Consider the following 19,772-nt stretch of genomic DNA (forward strand, 5'->3'; position numbering starts at 1 on the left):
GGGCCCCCCCGGACAACAATCAGATTCCTCAAGTCCCTTTCCGCTCCTCAGGAACGGACGCCAGTTTTGAAGCCAATGAGAACAAGATGCAGGAATGCAGCGAGTCCATCTGCACAAATCTGGCAGGCAGCTGCTCACAGCCTTGAGTCCCCGGTGAAGGGAAACATTTTCTCAGTAAACACCACATGGGACGCCTTTGGAGGGATCGCTGCTCTGTTTCTAATTTACAAAGTGACAGCGAGCACTAGCGGGGGGAGACAACACTATAGGGAACGTATCTGTGAGAGACACTAGAGTCTCATCACCAGGAAACATCAGAAGTGGCACCTGAAGGCATCCGGCGGGCCAGCTGTCACACGGGGACACAGCCCAACAGTAGGGGGCAGCGTGCAGTTCCTGCCCATCTCACAAGGCTTACATGAAGTTCTACCAGTTAAGAACAATTCTCTCCTGCTATCTTATTTGATATAGCACCCCTTTCACAGTGTACAGTACTTGATCATTTCTGTGTTATTTTCTTTATTAAATTTATTTCATTTGAATAATAGTTAAAGCGATGCTACCTTTTTTTTTTGGCCACTGTACTCATGTCTACAAGTTTTTAAGTCCTGCATTTAGAATGATCAGCTGGGTGTGCAGCTGTAACAGAGATAAGAAAGGCAAGGCAAAAGGCAGGAAAAGAAGCCAAAAACAGGAAGCGGAGATGTCTCTAAACCAAAGGTCGCAGGTCAAGCCTTTGACGTCACTAAGAGGGTCTGAAACACCAATAAATGCGCAGCTAAGGTCTGTTGGACAAAGTGAGTACTACATGTGGGTGACCTGCCAACTGGACAACCACACTGCCAGATGACAAAATGTGTGCAGCTGTTGAGAACAAGCACAAAATTGAAGCAACTTTGGGGTCACATGAAATAAGCTATTAAACTTTGATTCTGGATATCCTTAAAGGCACTATATAGCAGGTGGGGCACAGTGGGTAGCTCAGTGCCCGTTCACTTACATGAATGACAATGGACACCCCAATCCCGCCCCTCCATCACTTAAACCTTCAGTTTCTTCCCAAATGGCAGTCTACAGCTCTAATACTCGCACATCGGCTATTCCTCTCCCCTAACATAATCATATTCACTGCACCTTTATTTTATAGCGCCTTCAGTGGGATTTCTATGTTAACACTCAGGCCGGCTTCTAATTCCCTCATCCCAATTTGCAACATCATTCTGACTTAACGGGTCACCATGAGCAGATGTCGGCGCCAGATATTTGCCTGCACCCAGGGGGTCACCACGTTCTGAAGTTCTCGGGGTCAGCAGTCTGTGTTGAAGAGAATCCATTCAATGGAGGGGCCAAAGGGGAAACTCGTGTCATGCTGAACTTTTAACAGGCAAGACTCATTCGAAGACACTCGAGCTTTTGTCTGCCAATTTCAAGAGCAGCCGACACTGGCCAGATAAGAGGGGGAGCTGGAGTGCCTCGGGCATTGCGGTGTTATGGCTTTGATTTTCACCAGCTCATTTTCTGTGCTTGGCTGGCACAGTTTACCCAGAGCTCGGTCCTCCTGTCCATCTTCTTTTGGCCTGCGTATTCTGTTATTTAGTGTTTTTTTTTTTAATAGTGTGTTCTGGTTTTTTAAATGGTTATTGTCATGGATGGGGTGGCATCCCAATTGAAATGACAAGTTTTCCCTTACCTGGCCAAGAGGCTATGAAGAAGGATGACAGCAAGTGATCCCGAGACATTCAACATTACTCTTTATAGCCAGGAAACTTGTATGGAAGGACAAAATAATGGGTGGGCTGGCCTCCCGTCTGGATTGCACAATGCCCTCTTGCCTGGCTAGGTGGTAATTTTAGAGGAGGCTCAACAGTAGGGACAGATGGGTGCAGTTTGCCACCTCGCTTTGGGGATAGGAATACTGGATGGACAAAGAGTGATGTCCTTTCAAGGGCAGATGATCCTCCAGAATGACAGGTAGCAGGTGTGCCTCTGGCGTGGCTCCACTTTGGACACCTGCAGGGTTGCATGGGGCCTGTAGTTCTGTGAGGGTCCGCAGCGGGGCACTGCCAGGAGAGGACTCCCTTTTTGTATTGCAGTTCTGACTGCCCCAGATGTGTTTCCTAAATGCTATGTTCTGACACCAGACGTACTCGTGAGTCCAGCATAAAAACAGATTTTCCGTTTTTTAGGTGGAAACAGTGGAGGTCTGAAGGAAGGAGAAGAGAATTTATTACAGCTCTTAATTCCAAACAAGCATAGTATTTTGTTTAAAAATAAAAAAAAAAACCCCTTTTGAACCCATGACTGGCTTTGGTCCCATTGTGTTTGGGGCTCTGCTACACCCTCTACAGGCCACATTGTGTATTTGGTACGCGTGTTTACATAGTTTGTCATTGATCTTGTACTTTGTAGGTCGAGCCAAAGGGGCTGAGGCCCTGATGCTGCCACAGCTCTTGTCCTATGGCACCCATATTTTGGGCTCTTTGGGAGTTCTCTTAGATTCTTTTGTATTTTTTGCTTGATTTTTTTTTTTATTCTGTTTGATTTTGGATTGTTTATTCTTAAACTCAGTATTTGAGCAATTTCTTGACCATTTTTAATATGATTTTTTGTGTTACTTCTAAACTTTCTTTGAATAAGCATTATTACTAGTATGAAGTAATATGCTTTGTTTAGGGTTAGAGTTAGGGTTTGAGACCAGGAGTTTCCCAGTTCCACTCTCCCTTTTTGATATGTTTAGGTTTGGCCCTTTTGGCTATGCAGGCTCACAAGCCTGTTTTTGAGTTTTGGGGTGAGACCTGCTAAGCATTTTCAGATCTATATGGAGTTTATAGACCCTTTTTTGAGATGTTGGATCAAATTTCTCAAGATCAGCAAACTTCCGTTCATTTGAATAACTAAATAGGGAATTCTTCTTGAGTATTGTACTGGACTGCATTCCCACCCAACAGAAAAATGGTTATATGTATCTGGTGTCTTAACGGAGGCACCATTACCAAGTGCTTTAAGACTATCTCTTTCACTTCAGTCAACCTTGTGTCTCATATACTGTAACACCTGTCAGGGCACTCATCATCACAAACATTTCAGGAATGTCATATAGCGTCTTTCAAAGGAGGCAGCATTACTAGGACTATCATTTTAGCTTAACTTAGTCATATAGCACCTTTCACAGCAAGCACTATTATAATTAACTTAAACACTTAATGAATTTTTGCATCATATAGTGCCTTTCAAAGATGGCGCTCATAGTAAGTGCTGCAGGACTTTGACTTCAGTTTACCTTTACTCCATACAGCACCTTTCACAGCACTTATCCTTATAAACAACTCTAAAATTTATTTTCATGAATGTTTAATGTCTATAGTGCCTTTCAAAGGAGGCCACGCCACTAGGACTACCCATTTAGCTTCGCTTAATCTTTGTCACCACGATAAGTGATCTGAATGCTTCATTTACTGAATGTTTGCATCATACAGTGCCTTTCACAGGAGGCACAATCACCGAGTGCTTTAGGACCATCACTTTCACTTTAGTTTACCTCTATTTCATATAGTGCCTTTCACTTCATTAATACCTTATAATCTACAGGGTTCTTTGCATAGCCTACCATTATGTCCTCATATAGTACCTTTCAAAAGGAGAGCACTCTCGCTAAGCGCTTTAGATCCTTCACTTTAGCGTCACGTAGTCTTTCTCTTATAGTAGTTTTGAGAGCGTAAGTTACCTGAACACTTGTATTCACTGCATTGTTATGTCATGTAGTTTATGTGTTGGGACTGTCACTTTTGTTTCAGTCAGTCAGTCTATATTCTAACACATGGTCACGGGGGTCTGCTGGAGCCAATCCCAGCCAGCGCAAGGCAGGAACAAATCCGGGGCAGGGCGCCAGCCCACCACAGTTTTGTTTGAGTGAAACTACATAATCTATAGAGTCTTTCACATGGCCCACCATTACGACATCAGACTTTATCTGAACGTTTACATCATGTAGTTCCTTTTGTAACGCCCACTTTGTTTTTCTGTTTCCAGTCAACTCAATTAGCTGTGGTTTGACGTTTTAGTCTTTCCAGCCCTCACTTTTTGAACTGAGCTCACTTCTTCATCAGCCTAGCGTTTTCTCAGCCTCCCTGGGATTTCTTCTGGATGACAGGGTGGATGCTGGCCCTGTATGAGGCCCACTCGCTCAATGCAGCAGTTCAACTCCGAATTCAAAAAGAGACATCGCCTGTATGTCAGTAGCATGAACGAATGGAGTCTCACATTATAAAGGGCCTTCCATGTCCCACAAACTGCAGACTCCAGGATTCTCTCCCAATGTGAGGCGCTGTGCACCCTAAACAGTGACATTCTTTCCAAGCCATGAGTTTAGCGTCTTCAGCATATCATCCTGTCCCCCAGGGTCATATGAAGGATACAGCTCTGGGAACAGCACCAGTCATTTATCCCACAATGCCATGCGTGAAGAATGTGTGGCAGGCAGGGGTTCCTCTGTGGTGGATCATGTGGGGATGATTATATGGCCAGCTGAATTAGTGCAGGCCACAGCGTTACTGAGTCAAAACAGCGTCAGACGCCAGACTGGGGGAGAGGGGGGAGCTTGATTGGTGCACACTGGGCCCTGTGTGTGTGTGTGTGTGTGTGTGTGTGTGAACAAGCACAGGCACGAGTCCCCTCAGACTCCTGTCATCGTGCTCACTTCCATCATGTCTGCATGTAGTGGCCGGCAGCGTCTTATGGACCCGCAAGCAAAAGAGGATGGTGACAGATTGATGTTAGCTGAACGTCAAAGGTCACAAAAATATTACACTATCGAGGTTTAAAGGTCAAGAAAACCAAACGGTCTGTGATGATGGACAGACAACCCCGTTAAGCCCCCCAGGCTGTCCACAATGCCATCCAGACAGCATGTGTTCTGTATAGCGCCTTCCAGCTTTTAGTCTACAGACCTCCTGTTTCTGTTGTCTCTTTTGTCTTCACTTGGCCTGCACCTTCAGCATTCACTTTGATTCTCTTTAGCCTATAAAGTTCTCTTCAACTTCATTCTGCCTGCTTTATTTTCCATAACACACACTTCCTTCCAGTCTGCATGACTTTAGTTTATACAATGCCTTCTAACTTCATTTAATTTGCTTTACTTCATAGAACCTCCTGCTACATTTGGCCTGCATTTCTTAATTTAGCACCTTTCAGTTCCCCTTCACTCATTCTATGTAACACATTTCCACTGTCAGTCTGATTTGTCTTCTTTCTATACAGTGCCTTCCTGCTTTTGAGTCAGTGTTTCTTTAAATTATATGCCTTCCAGCTATCAGACTGCATGACTTTAATTGATATTGTACCTTTAGTCTTCATTAATATAGCATTTCACCGCTTTCTGTCTGCTCTCTCCTTCTATTTAATGCCTTTTGTCTTTCACTCAGTGGGTCTTTAAATGCCTCCCATCTTTTAGTATTCGTGCCTTTAATTTATACAGTGCCTTTCAGCCTCACACATGCTGGTTTACATTATATAGCATTGTCCAGTTGTCATTTTGTGGGCCTTTAACTTCTATAGTACCTTCTAGCATTAGTATGTGTGCATTTAATTTATAGAGTGCCTTTCAGCATCATTCAGCCTGATTTACTTCATGTAGCAGCTTGAAAGTTACATCTGCTGCCTTCTTTCTATAACATAGCTGTGCCTCTTTAGTTTATATAGCGCCTTTCCGTTTCATTTGGCCCACTTTATTTTACATAGTCTTATAGGAAGAACCACCTGCCTCCATTTTACATAAAGCCTTCGGGTTCAGTTTGCTTGCCTGCCTTTAACTTAATGCACCTTTCAGGTTTATTCACCCTTGTTAGTCTTATGTAGTCGGTCTACCTTTAAAATCTATGGTGCCTTATAATGTTTGGTATGTATTTGTTTCATTTATATAGTGCCTTTCTGCTTCATTTGGCCTGTTTTACTTTATATAGCGCCTTGCAGATTATTGCATCTGCCTTCCTTCTTCGTAATGACTTATTGTTTATAAATTAAAGACCCTCAGATTAAAATATACATTGCAGATTTCACAATTGATGCATTTCAGATCCATTCAGACTACTTTACATTTGACAAGACCTTGCAGCTTTTGGTCCGTGTGCCTTTGTCCCATAGTGCTGCTCTATTGTCTACCTTTAATTTATATACTGTAGCACCTTTCAGGATTTTTTCACTTTGTTTTATTATTTATAGCACCCTTTGGCTTTCACTGTGTATGTTTTAATGGACGTAGTGCATTTGGCTGACTTTTCTTAATGTAGCACCTGTCCAATGCCCACTTGGTCTGGAGCAGTGGTGTACAGTATATATAAAGCACTGGCCCTGTGAAGATGGCCATTCCTCCATCCCCATGTAGCCATCCTCCCTCATTCTCTCATGTTTTTCTTTCTCCATAAGAGGCCGTTTTGTTTTGCATCCTGTGATCTGCACTCATGTTTTGACACCTGCACAAAGGAAAGGGCAGGAAAGACACTTGAGTTCCATGGCGTGTTGTGACAGGCAAATCTGAAGGCATGGAACTGGAAGGACGAGGTGCGCACATGGCGGAGTGGAGACGGTGAAGCAGGTGAGAAACTGCAGCAGCAGGCGTCAATGTGACACACACCGCCACCTGGCTTAAGGTGGGAGAAGGTGAAATTACCCACATTTAAAGGGGCTGCCAAGCCCGGGTGGAATGAAAATGAAAGAGTAGGGGGTGCCAAATGTACACATTCAGGCTCAAGGACACACCAAACAGCGTCACTCTGCCCTTTTTTTTTTTTTTTTTAAGGTGTGCCATGGAGAGTTACTGTATAAAATGAAGATTATCTGCACTTAGTGAGCCATGCAGTGCTGTGCGTTTTTAGTTTTAGGTGATCTTCAATGCAGCGCTTTGTATTGTAAGTGTATCAGTTCCACAAATGGACAAAGCAAGAGTCCCTTCAGGTAACATAAGGTAATAAGACCCTTGTTCCATAAAGTATGGTGGTCACACTTCAAAACTGTTTTCATTCTCTTAGTCTGTCTGTCTAGACTGCAGTAAATACACATGCTCACCTACTGTAGGCCAAGTTTTGGTCTGTGTAAAATGAACAACTCAATCTACCAGATTAGTCCAAGGGTTTTGGGAGTTCACGTTAGTTGAAACGCCAGCATGTGTGGAGTTCAAGTCTAGCTTTATGCACTGGTCTGGAATTCTGAAGTTCATTCCTAAACTTGAAACAGATGGGTTGCTGGCTTAAATCCCACTACTGGCACCAATAAGAGACACTGAGCAATTGTCCTATATGTGGAAAGCCTCTAATACAGGTCGCTATCGAAGACTAACTTAGAATCTAGATGTTCCCCTCTTCATAGCACTTTTTTTTTTTTTTTCCTGATCTTGTCCCTTGAACGCCAACTTCATTTGGTTTGCTCGCTAACTTTTCATGTGATACTTACAGTATCAAAATCTTTCTGAAAATCCAGATAGGTAATCTTGCCTGCAGCTTTCTGGTCATCTGCCTTTGCTGGTTCCTCATCCAGACACACAAATGTGTTGCCCCTTTCAGCAGTTTGTGGACCATAATGTCCTCCTGAAATGTCTGAAGACATTCCTGAGGGGAATATATGGCTCCTGGATGGCATCTCCCATCTTTCCAAGATGAATTCAGTTTGCTGTGGCTTCTCGGACATGTTGAGGACCTGGGACCACCAGTGTGACTTCATGATTTGCTCCGGTTTCTAAGAGTTAGCCTGGCGTGTACAGACCCTGTGCTAAATGTATCCCCTCTTGCTGTCCACCTGTTCCCATCTTTGTTTCAGTTCCTTGTGTGCTTTCTTGAGAACCAGCACATGAACAGATGCTAGGATCAGCCCACTTCCATGTGTTGACAATGTTGATTTTAATGAAGTGATCATTTGCAATACCCTGTGCTCTGTAAAGTGGCAGAAAATGCTAAAGGTGCTATATAAAACCACCTCTCTTTACGCTCTCTCTCACGTTTCAGTTGAGATCCCATTACTACAAGTGTAGCTCATGCCAGGTGAGCCACTCAGTCTGACCCAACGAATGCTCCCAACCCCCAGACACCATCGACATGAGACGCATTCCTTCTTTGCCTTCAACGCCCGGCATGTCAGCTCCTGTTCTGCTCCAGCATCTCCAATAACCAAACCGACGGCTTTCACGTTTCAACAAGTCCACTGTGCGTCTGAGGCGCTGGCCGTTTTCCGAGAGCTCCTGGGCCCCACAGAGGGATGTGCCCGTCTCTGCAGGTATGGATCCCACACAACACAACAGGTCTGACTTCTTGTAAGCCAATGCCACTTCATGCCAGCAGTTGGGACCCTGCTTAATGGCTGCATCAGCCCTGCAATTGCATGTCTTGGCCTTGGTGGGGCAGAAGAGAGGCACCATTATCCCCCGGAGTACTGTGGGCTCCTGGACCCCTAAATCAATGCCAAGGCCTCAACAGAGGAATAGCAGTAGAATCACCTTTTGAGCAAAATGATGGTGGCTGGAATCCACAGCGAGGCCAGTCCAAAGCACCACATGTTGGTAATGTCCGCCTCCTCTGCCTCACCTTACCTTCTCCTGACTGGGGTAGTGGAAGAGGTGTGGCCAAACACAGTGCCCTGTCCCTCCAACATCCCACAAAGTCCTTGCCAAGACAGTGACATTCAGAAATGGAGATATGGCACAAGCCTGCCTATTTATTTCAAGTTGGAGTGAAATTTATGTTCACACTTTGCAGTGTTGGTGCTGAAGTAGGCAGGCCATTGGCAGACCATGGCAGTGAGCGGGGCACCCTATGCACTTTTGCGCTCAAGCCCAGCACTTTGGACCCGTGGCCATACTCCTATTGACAAGGTTTCGTTTTAGTGTCGATCACCAGATGCTGTCCGGATTAGCACAGTTAAAGTCTATGTGTGTGTGTGTGTCCTGGGCAGCATGGCGGCCTTTGTTCTTCTGAGCCAAGCCTCCCAGTGGATCAATAATAGTGGCTTGCCAAAAGCAAACATGGAGCTTCTCCCACCGGGGACGCAGGTCATTCTGAACAAAATATGAGGCTTGGGCTTTAACCCTTTAATATCTGCTTGGGAGTCCGTCAGTCTGTGCAAAATCCTGGGTATGAAGGACACTATATGAGAGCCTTAGGAAAAACGCAACAAATGTAGAACTTAAAAATGATCAGCAAAGCACAGCTTACTTTATTTGGAAGTTATTTTTCAGAGCGTGTCTTGTTGATTTTCACCTTGAGGTGGACAGCTACACCATTTTGAATATTTCCCTTAAGCATTACGAGGGTCTCCAGCTTATTTGGGAAGTACCACAGGTCGAGCTGTAAACCATCCACTTGTAGAAATTGTTCTCAGGGAAGGGCACCTTTATAAAAGAAGACCTGACGCACCAGGAGATTGTTGAATAATTATGGAGCGAGTGGGATGAAATGACAAATAGATTGTGATTGGATGAATTCTAAAATTCGGACTGACTGCTCAGTGAAACTTCTGACGGATTCATTAATTAATAAATGTATTTATCTCATGTGACATGGTGTGTGTGATATCAGGAAACATGGCAGCTAAAATCCTCTCCTCTCTCATCTGCAGGCCACGCGCTCCGCTTGCACTCCACAGTCCGTGTGTAACAATGGCAGCTCCTCTCAGTCTGCGAGTGGTCAGAACGGACTTTAGGAAGGAAGACAGAAGTTTCAAGGTCAGGTACTTCCCACTAATGATGGCAGCGGTAAGTGGCGACATGCTTCATCTTGTTAGCGAATTTCACTGAACTGTGGAGATAATTTTATATAAACCTTTACAAAACTTTTCCCTAATGAATAAGTAAATCCACCAATTAATGAACAAACTGACTGCTAAATAGATTACGCGATTCGTTGCTAAATTTCTTAATTAGCACATTTAATTGCATTTATTATTGTTCAGCTCTGCTTCAGCAGTTAACCCTGTAGAATCCTGGGTTCAAACTCAGTACCTGGTCATTGCCCATTTTCTCCTGGTGACTGTGTCAGGTATCCTCCAGTTTTTTCCCCCTGCACATCCCAAAGACTTGTATGGCATCTTAATTGGCATTTACAAATTAGCGCGGACTTCGTGGGTGAGGCCCTGCAATGGACTACCTCCAAATCCTTGCGGTGTTTTGTCTTCTAGCCAATGCTACCAAGATAGGCATCAGACCCCTGAGACCCTAAACTGAGTTAGGCAAGTTTGAGAATGATAACCCCTTTAATTAGCTGATATTTTCCACTAGCCTGGGCACTCATTTACCACCTGTAGTTACAGTATAGTGCCACTCATATGCTAGAAGGCAGTAGTGTGGACTGTGTAAGGTGGTGTTCATTATTTATTCAATGAAATTCTGGTTAAATTCCCAAAAAGGAATAGCAATGATGGCCATGTTGAGCATGTGACAGAACACAGCCACACACTTCAGTCCACAGCAGCCTCCTTGACTCGCACACAGTGGGGTGTCCTGCCAAGGAGTTAAGCCCTCAACCCCGGAGATGGAGGTTTGCTTTGGCTGCTCTTTGACTGACCTCTGCTGGAGCCCGATCAAAGGCTTCCTGTGTGGCTGCCAGTGTTGAGAGCCAAGCAGAGGCTCACCATCTTCTTGTTTGGCATGTTGTGGGGTTGGGGCACCTCCCATTAACTGAATGGGGTTATGGGCACGGTGTCCAACTAAGGCTCACCTTCAGGTAGTAACCAGTGGACCAGGGTGACAATCAGATGGCTCCACAATGGGGACTGCTTTTGGGCGAGTGTACAGATCACTTCCTATTGTGCCCTTCGACAGAAACTGGTCTTGAGGTGGAGGAGCGGGCATGCTTAGGCTTTAGGGGTGACATATGGCACCGTATAACACATAGGACAGCAAAAGGAGACAATGACAAAAGGCGCTAGCAGGCAGTGAGTGGCCATAATCGCTCTCATTCATGCCCCAGTTGGGGTGTTAAACTTTGAAAGAGAAACCTGCACCCCCCACTGTTGCGTCTTTGACCAGTGTAAGGAGAGTGTCACATGATCACTTTCTCATTCAGGTGGCCATAGGACAGTCTCCATGGCAACACTAACCCCTCCAGTCCTAGGACTCACAGAGGCGAAGTTAAAGCTCAGCCTGAGTTCAGACCACCTTGGCAGACAACAAAGGCCTAATTGGCATTGAAAGAAGTGTGGCACTTGGCAGTAAGCTTGGACTGAGAACACAGGGGCAAACCAACTCTCCCTTTACTCATCTCTCCCAGTTTACTAGCTGCTTCTTGACCACATACCTCCCACCAAAAGCCCTGGAGATAATGGAACCTTCTGTAACACCTCTGTCATAATAATAACAAAGCGGGGTGCCTGCTGGAAGGGAAAAAAAGGCCATCCACAACCCAGCAGATGACAGGCAACTGGAGTCCTTATTAAGAACGTCAGCATGTTGGAAACTGGCATGGAGGGTTGGATGCTGTCAGCGCTTTGAATGGCAGGAGCTTTTGTTGCAATTTTTATGTTGTGTGGTAAACGTATGGGCAACACTACACCAGCGGGAGCTCAGAAAACAAAAGCTTGAAATCTTAGCAGTACAATATGACCCCACCACAGAGGTGGACACCACTTTAAATACCCGTGGTTACTGTCCAGCAGGGGGAGCAGCCCTGACCCCCTTGAACTTCCACAGCCTCGGATGGTGGGTCTGACTTCAAATTGAAATTCACTGCCCCAATCTACAGTTACCGCTCTGAATTGTAGTCTTCATAGTGTCCACCAGGAGGTGCTATGAACACTCATCCAGCCCTAAATATGAAACTCGGGAGTTCCTTCACTCTCGCCTCCTTTCACAGCTGGTGCATCTGGCACAAAGAAGAAACCAATCCTGGATGCCATGCCAGTCTATCACATGGACACGGCGCCATACAGATCCTTAAAGTACAAATTCAAATAAAATTATCTAAATCCTCATGCTGTCCCTTCGGAATTTCCTAATACAAACTCTTCCAGATGGGGCTGCTAATCCCCAAGGGGTACTCATCAATCTGTTCATCAACTATCATATATACACGTATAAACATACACGTGTGCTTTCCGTCAGTCAGTGGGTAACCCAGCAGTAATTGGCATACAGCAGACAGACCACACTCATGCCTAGATGGCTGGGCCCTGTGTTCAAACTTGAGGCAATGTCCGTCCACCTAGATGGGCGTTAAAGCTCCGGACTGGAAACTTTATGCAGAAGAAAAATACAAACTGCCTACAGTGGGCATCCAAAACCAGAACACGGCATTGTAGAAGATACAGTACATCTATCACTGTGCCTTTCATGGTGATTATTACCCCACGTGGTCCTAAGAGTACTGTATAACGGTCTTCATACTTCTGAAGTACGAGTACTGACCGGTGAAGTGGCTTACTCAGGGCCACAAAACAAGCCAGATGTGGAACTTGAATCAGCATCTGCATATAAAGCGCCTTCCAGAATGATCACCTCAGCATGGAGTTTTAGGGCCACAGGCTGTTTTCACAGTTCTTACAGTACGAACACAAGGAAGGTGAACCGCCTCACTCAGAGCCACACATTGAGACAGCGAAGCTTGAAGCCGCACCCGAGTACAGCACCTTTCAATGTGAACGCCGTGGCAATGAGACTTCACACATAAAGTCACCAGTTATCTTAATTCTCCAAGACGAGCACTGGCAGGTGATGTGGCTGCCACAAAACAACATGGCAGTGAAAGGTGAATCTGTATCTTTGTATAGTGCCTTTCAGAGCGGTCACTGTCCCACCAGGTTTTGTGGATACAGTCTAATTGTTTCCATGTTTCTACAGTATATCAAAGGCGAGTGAATCAACTCATCCAGGGCTTGAACCTGTGTCTTCTTGTAAGAGTGCCCACCGTAACACTGGCTTACAGGTCCAATGCAGCCACCAAAGTGCTTCTGCAAACTGAACACCCGATAGATGAAGAGACTCGCGGAGAGTAAAAGCCAACGTTTGACTGCATACCAGTCTATATAGTGCCTTTCAGAGAGAAAACCACTACAAAAAAAAAAAAAACAGCTCTAGTAATATTATTATGACAAGTCTCACACCCAGCTGCAGTATGCATATGTGCACACGTCTAAGGGTTAGTGTAACGTGAATATACTAGTAGAACACGTCTTGGGCCTGCAAATTGCGGTTGATACAAAATATGTAACGTAACGCATAAAGGAAGTGTTGTTTTTGCCCGAAATTGCGCAGCACAGGAAGTGACAAAATGAATGAGCTCGTCACCCTAGCATCAGGTCATTTTGGCTTTGATCTTCCATCACACAAGTCCATTGAAACTGCCATCTGGAGGTTGCGTTGCAAGGCAGGAAACAACCCCAAAAGGGGTGCCATTTCAGTGACCCTCAAGACCCCCACATCCCCACTTAATGGAGACTTGTGCGTAACCTTCTCTCCAGACTGCAGACAGGATGGCTCAAGTGTGCCACCTGTGGGCCTTAGCACATGTATAATATCAGGAAAAGTCCGAGATTTAACCAAGGGGCACTTGGAGCCAAGCGCCATCCAGCAGCAGTCCCGACCCCACTTAGGCCCTCATCATTATATATACACACCTATCCAATCAGACTGAAATAATAATAATAAAAACTTTTACAAGAAAAATATGATTGGGTAGAGCACAATCAGAGCTGGGGGGTATAATAGGTCGCTTCTGTGAGAAAATGGACAGTCAAAGAGAGAGCCCAGTGGCACAGCCAATGGAAAAATTAAAGAAAGAAGTGAAGTACGCTTAAAACTTAACCCATTCAAACATTTTACAACTTTTAAAGCCAACAACAATTTACAGACACATACTGAGTAAATTCTTGGGATGACTACACGAATACTGGGTATGGACCCATTTTGATCTCTAAACGGCCTCAGTTCTTTGTGATGTGAATTCCACAAGATGTTAGGCACGTTCCATTGACATTCTGGTCCATGATGGCATCACACAATTGTACAGATCTGTCAGCTACACCTTCATACTGTGACTCTCCTGCTCTACCGCATCTCAAAGGTGTTCAGTTGGATTCAGATCTGTTGACTGGCAAGGCCACTGCAGAACACTGAACTCATGGTCATGAGTCAATACTAAGGGGCGTCAAAACTCCCCCTGGATTTGGCGTTGTTGTCTTCCATATGGTCATTCACGTCTATGTTGGTGTTACCAGACTGTGCGTTTCTGTTAAAACTGTGACTTTTGTGGATCTCCACTGAGATATCTGTGGATATATTGACATTTATTGGAATTATGAGGAACATCTGATTATCCATCCAATGATCTGACCAGCCACTCATGTAGCAGCAATGCAAGGCATCAAATCCTGCAGGTAGGGGTCAGGAGCTTCAGTTCATGTTCACCTAATCCCGCCTAGGCCTTTGACAGCTGTGATAAAACAGCCCACTCCTTACAGCCTGTAACATGGCCGGGATTTAATCTGAGCTCCTTGGAGAAACGTGCCCACCGTAAAGTGACGACTACTGAGTATGCCAGCAACGATGTGTACACCAAGAGTGGGTGAAAGCAGAATCGCAGAGGAAAGAGAAACTTTAGAAAAGAGTTGAGCGCTGCCGATCGCCGCAGATGAATGCCGCTTATTCTTTCACGTTACTCTTGTTGAAATCTAATCAGGAAGCTCAATGCCACATGAAAAAAACGGAGGCCTTTCGCGTACAATGGGGAGCACACGGCTCAATTTAAATTTGCCTTTTTGTTCTACAGGAAACGATTATGACATGTAAAATAAGACGTGTGAGAACCGACTACCGAAATTCCGATTGACGGCGCAGATTTGTAGCCTCAGAGCCAACCGCGCAAACTAAATAACAAAATAAAAACCAGCGCCTTGTCCACTAAAGTTAGATGGACGTACAAAGTTGAAGCACCTTTGTCTGAATAACCCAAGACGACCGTCCAAGTCACCAAGTGAACTCGGCGCCCCGAGAGTAAGCAAATCCTGTGACCAGTTTACGCATTGCTTACATTACAACATGCTCCGCATTCTGTTAATTCGGCGTTAATTTATGCTGCAGTAATGAAAAAATAAAAAAGTAAAACTGCCTGCCCTGATTTTTGGCGTCAATTTGAGAGTAAATAAATAAATAAATAGCCCGAAAAACGCACTTTGGCGTTGTGTTGCCGACGGTTGCCATGGATACCTCTTTTGCAGCGGAGTGCGGTTTAATTAGCGGAGATCTTAGAGAAGACAAAAGAGGAGAACTACAAGTGCGCGCTTCGGAAAAGGTTCATGCAACACGTTTAATTGAAAGGAAAAAAACACACGCGTGAGTGTGTGAGTGTGTGTGTGTGCGCGAGCCGCAAGGCTAATCCTTGAGCTGTCAACACTCGTGTAATAATTGAAGATGCGACGGCTCTATGTGTGTTTAACTGCTTTGTATTCCTCGATTGCGCGGTCCCTTTTGTTTTTGGGTGGGTTTGCGATACGGCTCGTGAATCTTAAATCAGGTTTTTAATTAGGGGGTTTCTCGTGTCCTTGTTATGTGCAGCACTAGTAGTTTACCGCACCACGCGAACTAACGGCTCAACTTCAAACTCCGAAACCTCAAACTAAGGTCCCCGAGAACAGCTTGAAAGATGTCACTGCATGGAATCCCGTCGGGTGACCGTGTCCGTTCAGAAAGCATCCAGGTGACACCGCGGGGGGCAGGTGGGATTCCCTTTTGTTTCTAATGACGTCCGCTTCCCAAACTACACTTGTACAACTGGCGACACCTTAATGGAACTTTACTGGTTGTGTGGCTTCTCGTGGCTCCAGTGCTTTACAAAACAGCCACCTCAGCCGGTGTCGGATATTTTGGGCTTTGAAAAGGTTCCACAGAAATCTCAAGTCAAGTCGGCTACCTACACCCTTAAAAATGAAGGTGCCAGAGCGGCTCTTCAGAGCGATGCCATAGGGAAGCCATCGACATGAAGGTTTCAGAAAGAACCTGCATTTGTTTAGATCCATAAGAGACGTCATACAGTCAATAACCATGAATAATAGATGGTAACAGATTGGTGAAATTCCAGTGGTTCCTGGTTTTAGGACTCTTACTGCACACAATAACAGTTCAGGTTGCTTCATCTGTTGGTAGCCCGCCTTTCATTAAAGATTTAAGTTTTTTTCCCCCATTATTAAGAAGTTTTTTTAAAGCACAGAGAACCATGCAAAAAACGATACTAGAATGAGAAGGTGCTTGGTCAAGCAGTGCAGCTAACAAGGAACCACACAAGCCATTGAAGAACCATAAAGTGCCATTAAAGTACCCACAGTTTGAAGAGTGCAGCAGGATACAACAGATCAATGAAAGCTCATCTTACCCCATGTTATTGTATGCAGAGGCCTTTGAAAATGTGCACCTTTTGGTATTTCACAGCTCTTATTTGTTGTGATGAATGGCGCCTGTTACCAATCTAAATAAACGGTTCTATCCAGACCTTCATCTTCAATGGTTCCTCTATGGCATCACGCTAAAGAACCGCTTTGGCACCTTTAGTTTTAAGAGGGCGGACATAGGGAGAACATGGAAACTCCACCCAGACAGCACCCGGCACCTGAACCCCCGTCTCCTTTGTTACGATGCAGCCGCGCCATCCCATCCAAGGGCATCTTCAGTGTCCAGTGCAGACCTTGGGGGTCGTCACCTGCTCACATTGTAACTCTCTTAACAAATAACGAAGTGAGCTGGGCTGTAGGACTCGATGCCCCGGTTTCTTGGAGGCTCGCACAACCAAACTACGGGGTCGCAGGCTGCAGTTCGTCCTGCCGCCATAAGTTTACATCAAATTGATTCTGCGTAATAAGTGACGCAGGCGCTGTCGCCAGTGAATCTGAGTTAAAGGTCACAGCTTTATCAGAATCGCGCGCATGACAAGTCCTGCGCCCCGTCCCGTAAACCCTCACATTTATAACTAACAGAGGCTTCATGACTACGATGCGCCCGCGTTGTCAATCTTCATTCAAATTAAAACAGAAACGAGCACATAAAACACTCGGCGTGCACTTTGCTCCGAGTTTGTCTGACAAGCGAGCTCGGATAGCAAATACTGTAACACGGTGAAAGGAAATCGCAAGAGTCCCGTGTCTGCTTCTTGCAGCGGTCGGCATGTTTTAACGGACGCTGTCACGATTTAGGAAAGACGGTGGTCTTTTGTATCACTGGGTGTATTTTCTGTTTAACGTGTCGTTTGCAACTCCATTTTTTTCCTCGTTAACTTGCACATATTACGACAGACACAGGGAGTAGTGAAGAAGAAGATGACATGACATTTATATAGCGCCGCTCTCTCTACTCAACGCACGTTACGTAGGCTGTGGGAAGCCTAAATCTGATAGTACCCGAACCCGATTTTACTTTCCAGGGCCAGTGGCGATTTGTTCATTTAGCGTGTACCGAGATACCGACAAACAAAACTTATAAACGGTGTGAAGCTCCGACATGACCGCCACACAACCGGCACTTCGGGCTTCACCCCACGTCGGTTTCCCAGCCTGACTGTCCCTCTGAAGGCTCCCAGATTCCCAATCCCTGTGGCATGGTCTGCATTAAGCGGTCTAGAGGTGGCATGCCATGTGCCAGTGCTCTCTCTCCGTTGCCCTACATGCCCGTTTGCACAAACTTTCATGAACAGCTGTGCACTTAGCTGAAAGCAAAGAAGCCAGCCATTGTTCGACAGGAAGCGCGACCTCATAAAAGTGGAGTTTGTTTCTGTTTTGACAGAGCAGGTGCCTACAGCGGTGTGCCAGTGAGCTACTGGTGTTTGTGCCCACATGGGCAGAGACAGAGGGTTGGTAACTTGCTATCAAGTTTTACAAGTTAAACTTTTAATTAATGCGCAGATATTGTTGGATCATATTTATGCATATCAGTTTCAACCTGCCTTTGTTTAATGTCTTTATTTATTGTATATATTTGTATTTTCTGTATTTAGTCATTTATAAATGTATACTGGAATTGGTACTTCAAATCCCGCTACTGACACGGTGTGACCCTGAGCAAGTCACTTCACCAGCCTGTGTGTGCCCCAATTATATGACAAAAAAGCAACTAACTGTACATCGCATTTTATAAGTTGACAAGGATAAAGGCGGCAATCAAGTAATAAATCATAAAAATATTTGCCCAATAATATATTACAGCGCTCTGCGGCTGAGATCCGTACGAAAATAAAATTAATGACACTGAAATCTGCCGACACATCCCACACGTGACATTCACCTCTCTAGAAAGTTTTTCAAGATTTCTTATTAAAAAAAATCCTTACCTATGAAAAGGCAAAAGACATCCAAACACACCAAGAGATGCCTGTGCCTCCGCCGTCGGTGGTCCTCCGAATCCATGGGGGCCGAACCTGCCCCATTCTCCAGGGGCATCGTGACGGTCTGGCTGTATTTGCAGTTTTGCATGACTTCGGCGAACAGACTCGATGTGCTGACGGCGGTTATCCAAAGATACAGGAAACAAGGACCCGACTCCGGCTAACGCGCTGGTTAGAAAGAAGAAAGAGCAAAAAAAAAATGGCAAAAGGAGCCCCTCAGAAGTTCTCAGTGCACTCTTGAAGGTTTCGTTTTATTCGGTCCTCCGCTCTCCCGGCAGGCGTTTCATATTCACATTCCCTTTCAAGCGGCGCAAACGAAGCCGAGGAATCCCGAAGTCGCTCCCAACTTCCAGCCCGCTCAGCTCGGAGGCGATTCCCGGTGGCCTCTGTAACGTGTGTCGCCGTTTTCGAAGACGACCTCCTTCTCGGACAGTGCCTGTGAAACCCGAGCACTCGATCCAAACACGTCGTCCTGCAAACCGAGCCTGGAGTTTCGGCGTAAACTTTTACTTTGAAACGCGGAAAACAATGAGAATCCCAGGAGAAGGAAATCAACAGGGCTGCGCGCCGAAGGATACTCCCACTTTCCCAGTCCTGCTCTATCGGAGTTAATAATTACTCCAGTTCGTATTGAAGTACTGCTCCTCGGCCCCCGCCCCCTGACCGTGTCTTTAATCATCAACTCCATGTACGTCCTCCTCCTCCGTAAACTCTCTGGAAAGTGCAATTCGTGGAAGTGCAGATAAGACAGCGAGGGGCAAGGACGCGATCCTCCTGTGACAACTGAGGAGTTAGGTCAAGGGGGAAGACCTCCATCAAGTTTATTGTTAATGGCGACGGTCACGCAGACTGACAGGAACATAAACGACACCTCATACCGAATAAAAAGAAAGAAAAGTAACTTCTGGAGTTACTGACTTGGGATTTAGCGCGGAGTTCTAACATAAAGCGTCTGCTGGACACCCGAGAACAACGTGGACTGCCGGTTTCGCCTTCCATTTGACATCATTTGTGCGAAGGGTCGTCAGGAGACCACCCCTGTTAATGGCTCTTCAGACACTGCTCTCCGAAGATGTGCGTGTTCAGCTAACCGATGGCGCCAAGTGTGATCCACAGTGACATTTCCTAAAAGACATGGACAGGACCCTCATCCACAGTGGGCGCCTGCCTCCTTCGCCTTGTTCTCAAGATATGCGCAATAGTCGGATTGTGTCGGCCGCAGAGCCGCCAGGTTAACTGAAGCACGTCTTTTTATCGTCCAGACCATTTCATAAAGTTCACCCATTGAAATATTTATTTTCTTTTAAATTTGCATACCAGAAGATGCTTTATCTCATCTTAATGATGTTGGGAATGTTGGGAGCACTCTCCCCAAAATGATACTCGTCATTTACCCCAAGTACTCTAAAGTGATGACCCGAGGGAAACAATAAATAA

The 19,772-nt window shown here is 45.4% G+C and overlaps 1 protein-coding gene across 1 annotated transcript in view; it reads right to left on the reverse strand.

The window, feature by feature from the left end:
- Window positions 1–19,488, reverse strand: part of ppap2d (phosphatidic acid phosphatase type 2D) — a 44,523-nt gene extending 25,035 nt beyond the window's left edge. Inside the window, exon 1 of the mRNA XM_039772492.1 lies at window positions 18,282–19,488. Within this exon, the coding sequence (XP_039628426.1) occupies window positions 18,282–18,423 (142 nt within the window). The 5' untranslated portion in view covers window positions 18,424–19,488. The remainder of the gene's footprint in view (window positions 1–18,281) is intronic.
- Window positions 19,489–19,772: the final 284 nt, after the last annotated feature.

This window comes from Polypterus senegalus, chromosome 12 (assembly GCF_016835505.1).
Source record: "Polypterus senegalus isolate Bchr_013 chromosome 12, ASM1683550v1, whole genome shotgun sequence".
NCBI lineage: Eukaryota > Metazoa > Chordata > Cladistia > Polypteriformes > Polypteridae > Polypterus > Polypterus senegalus.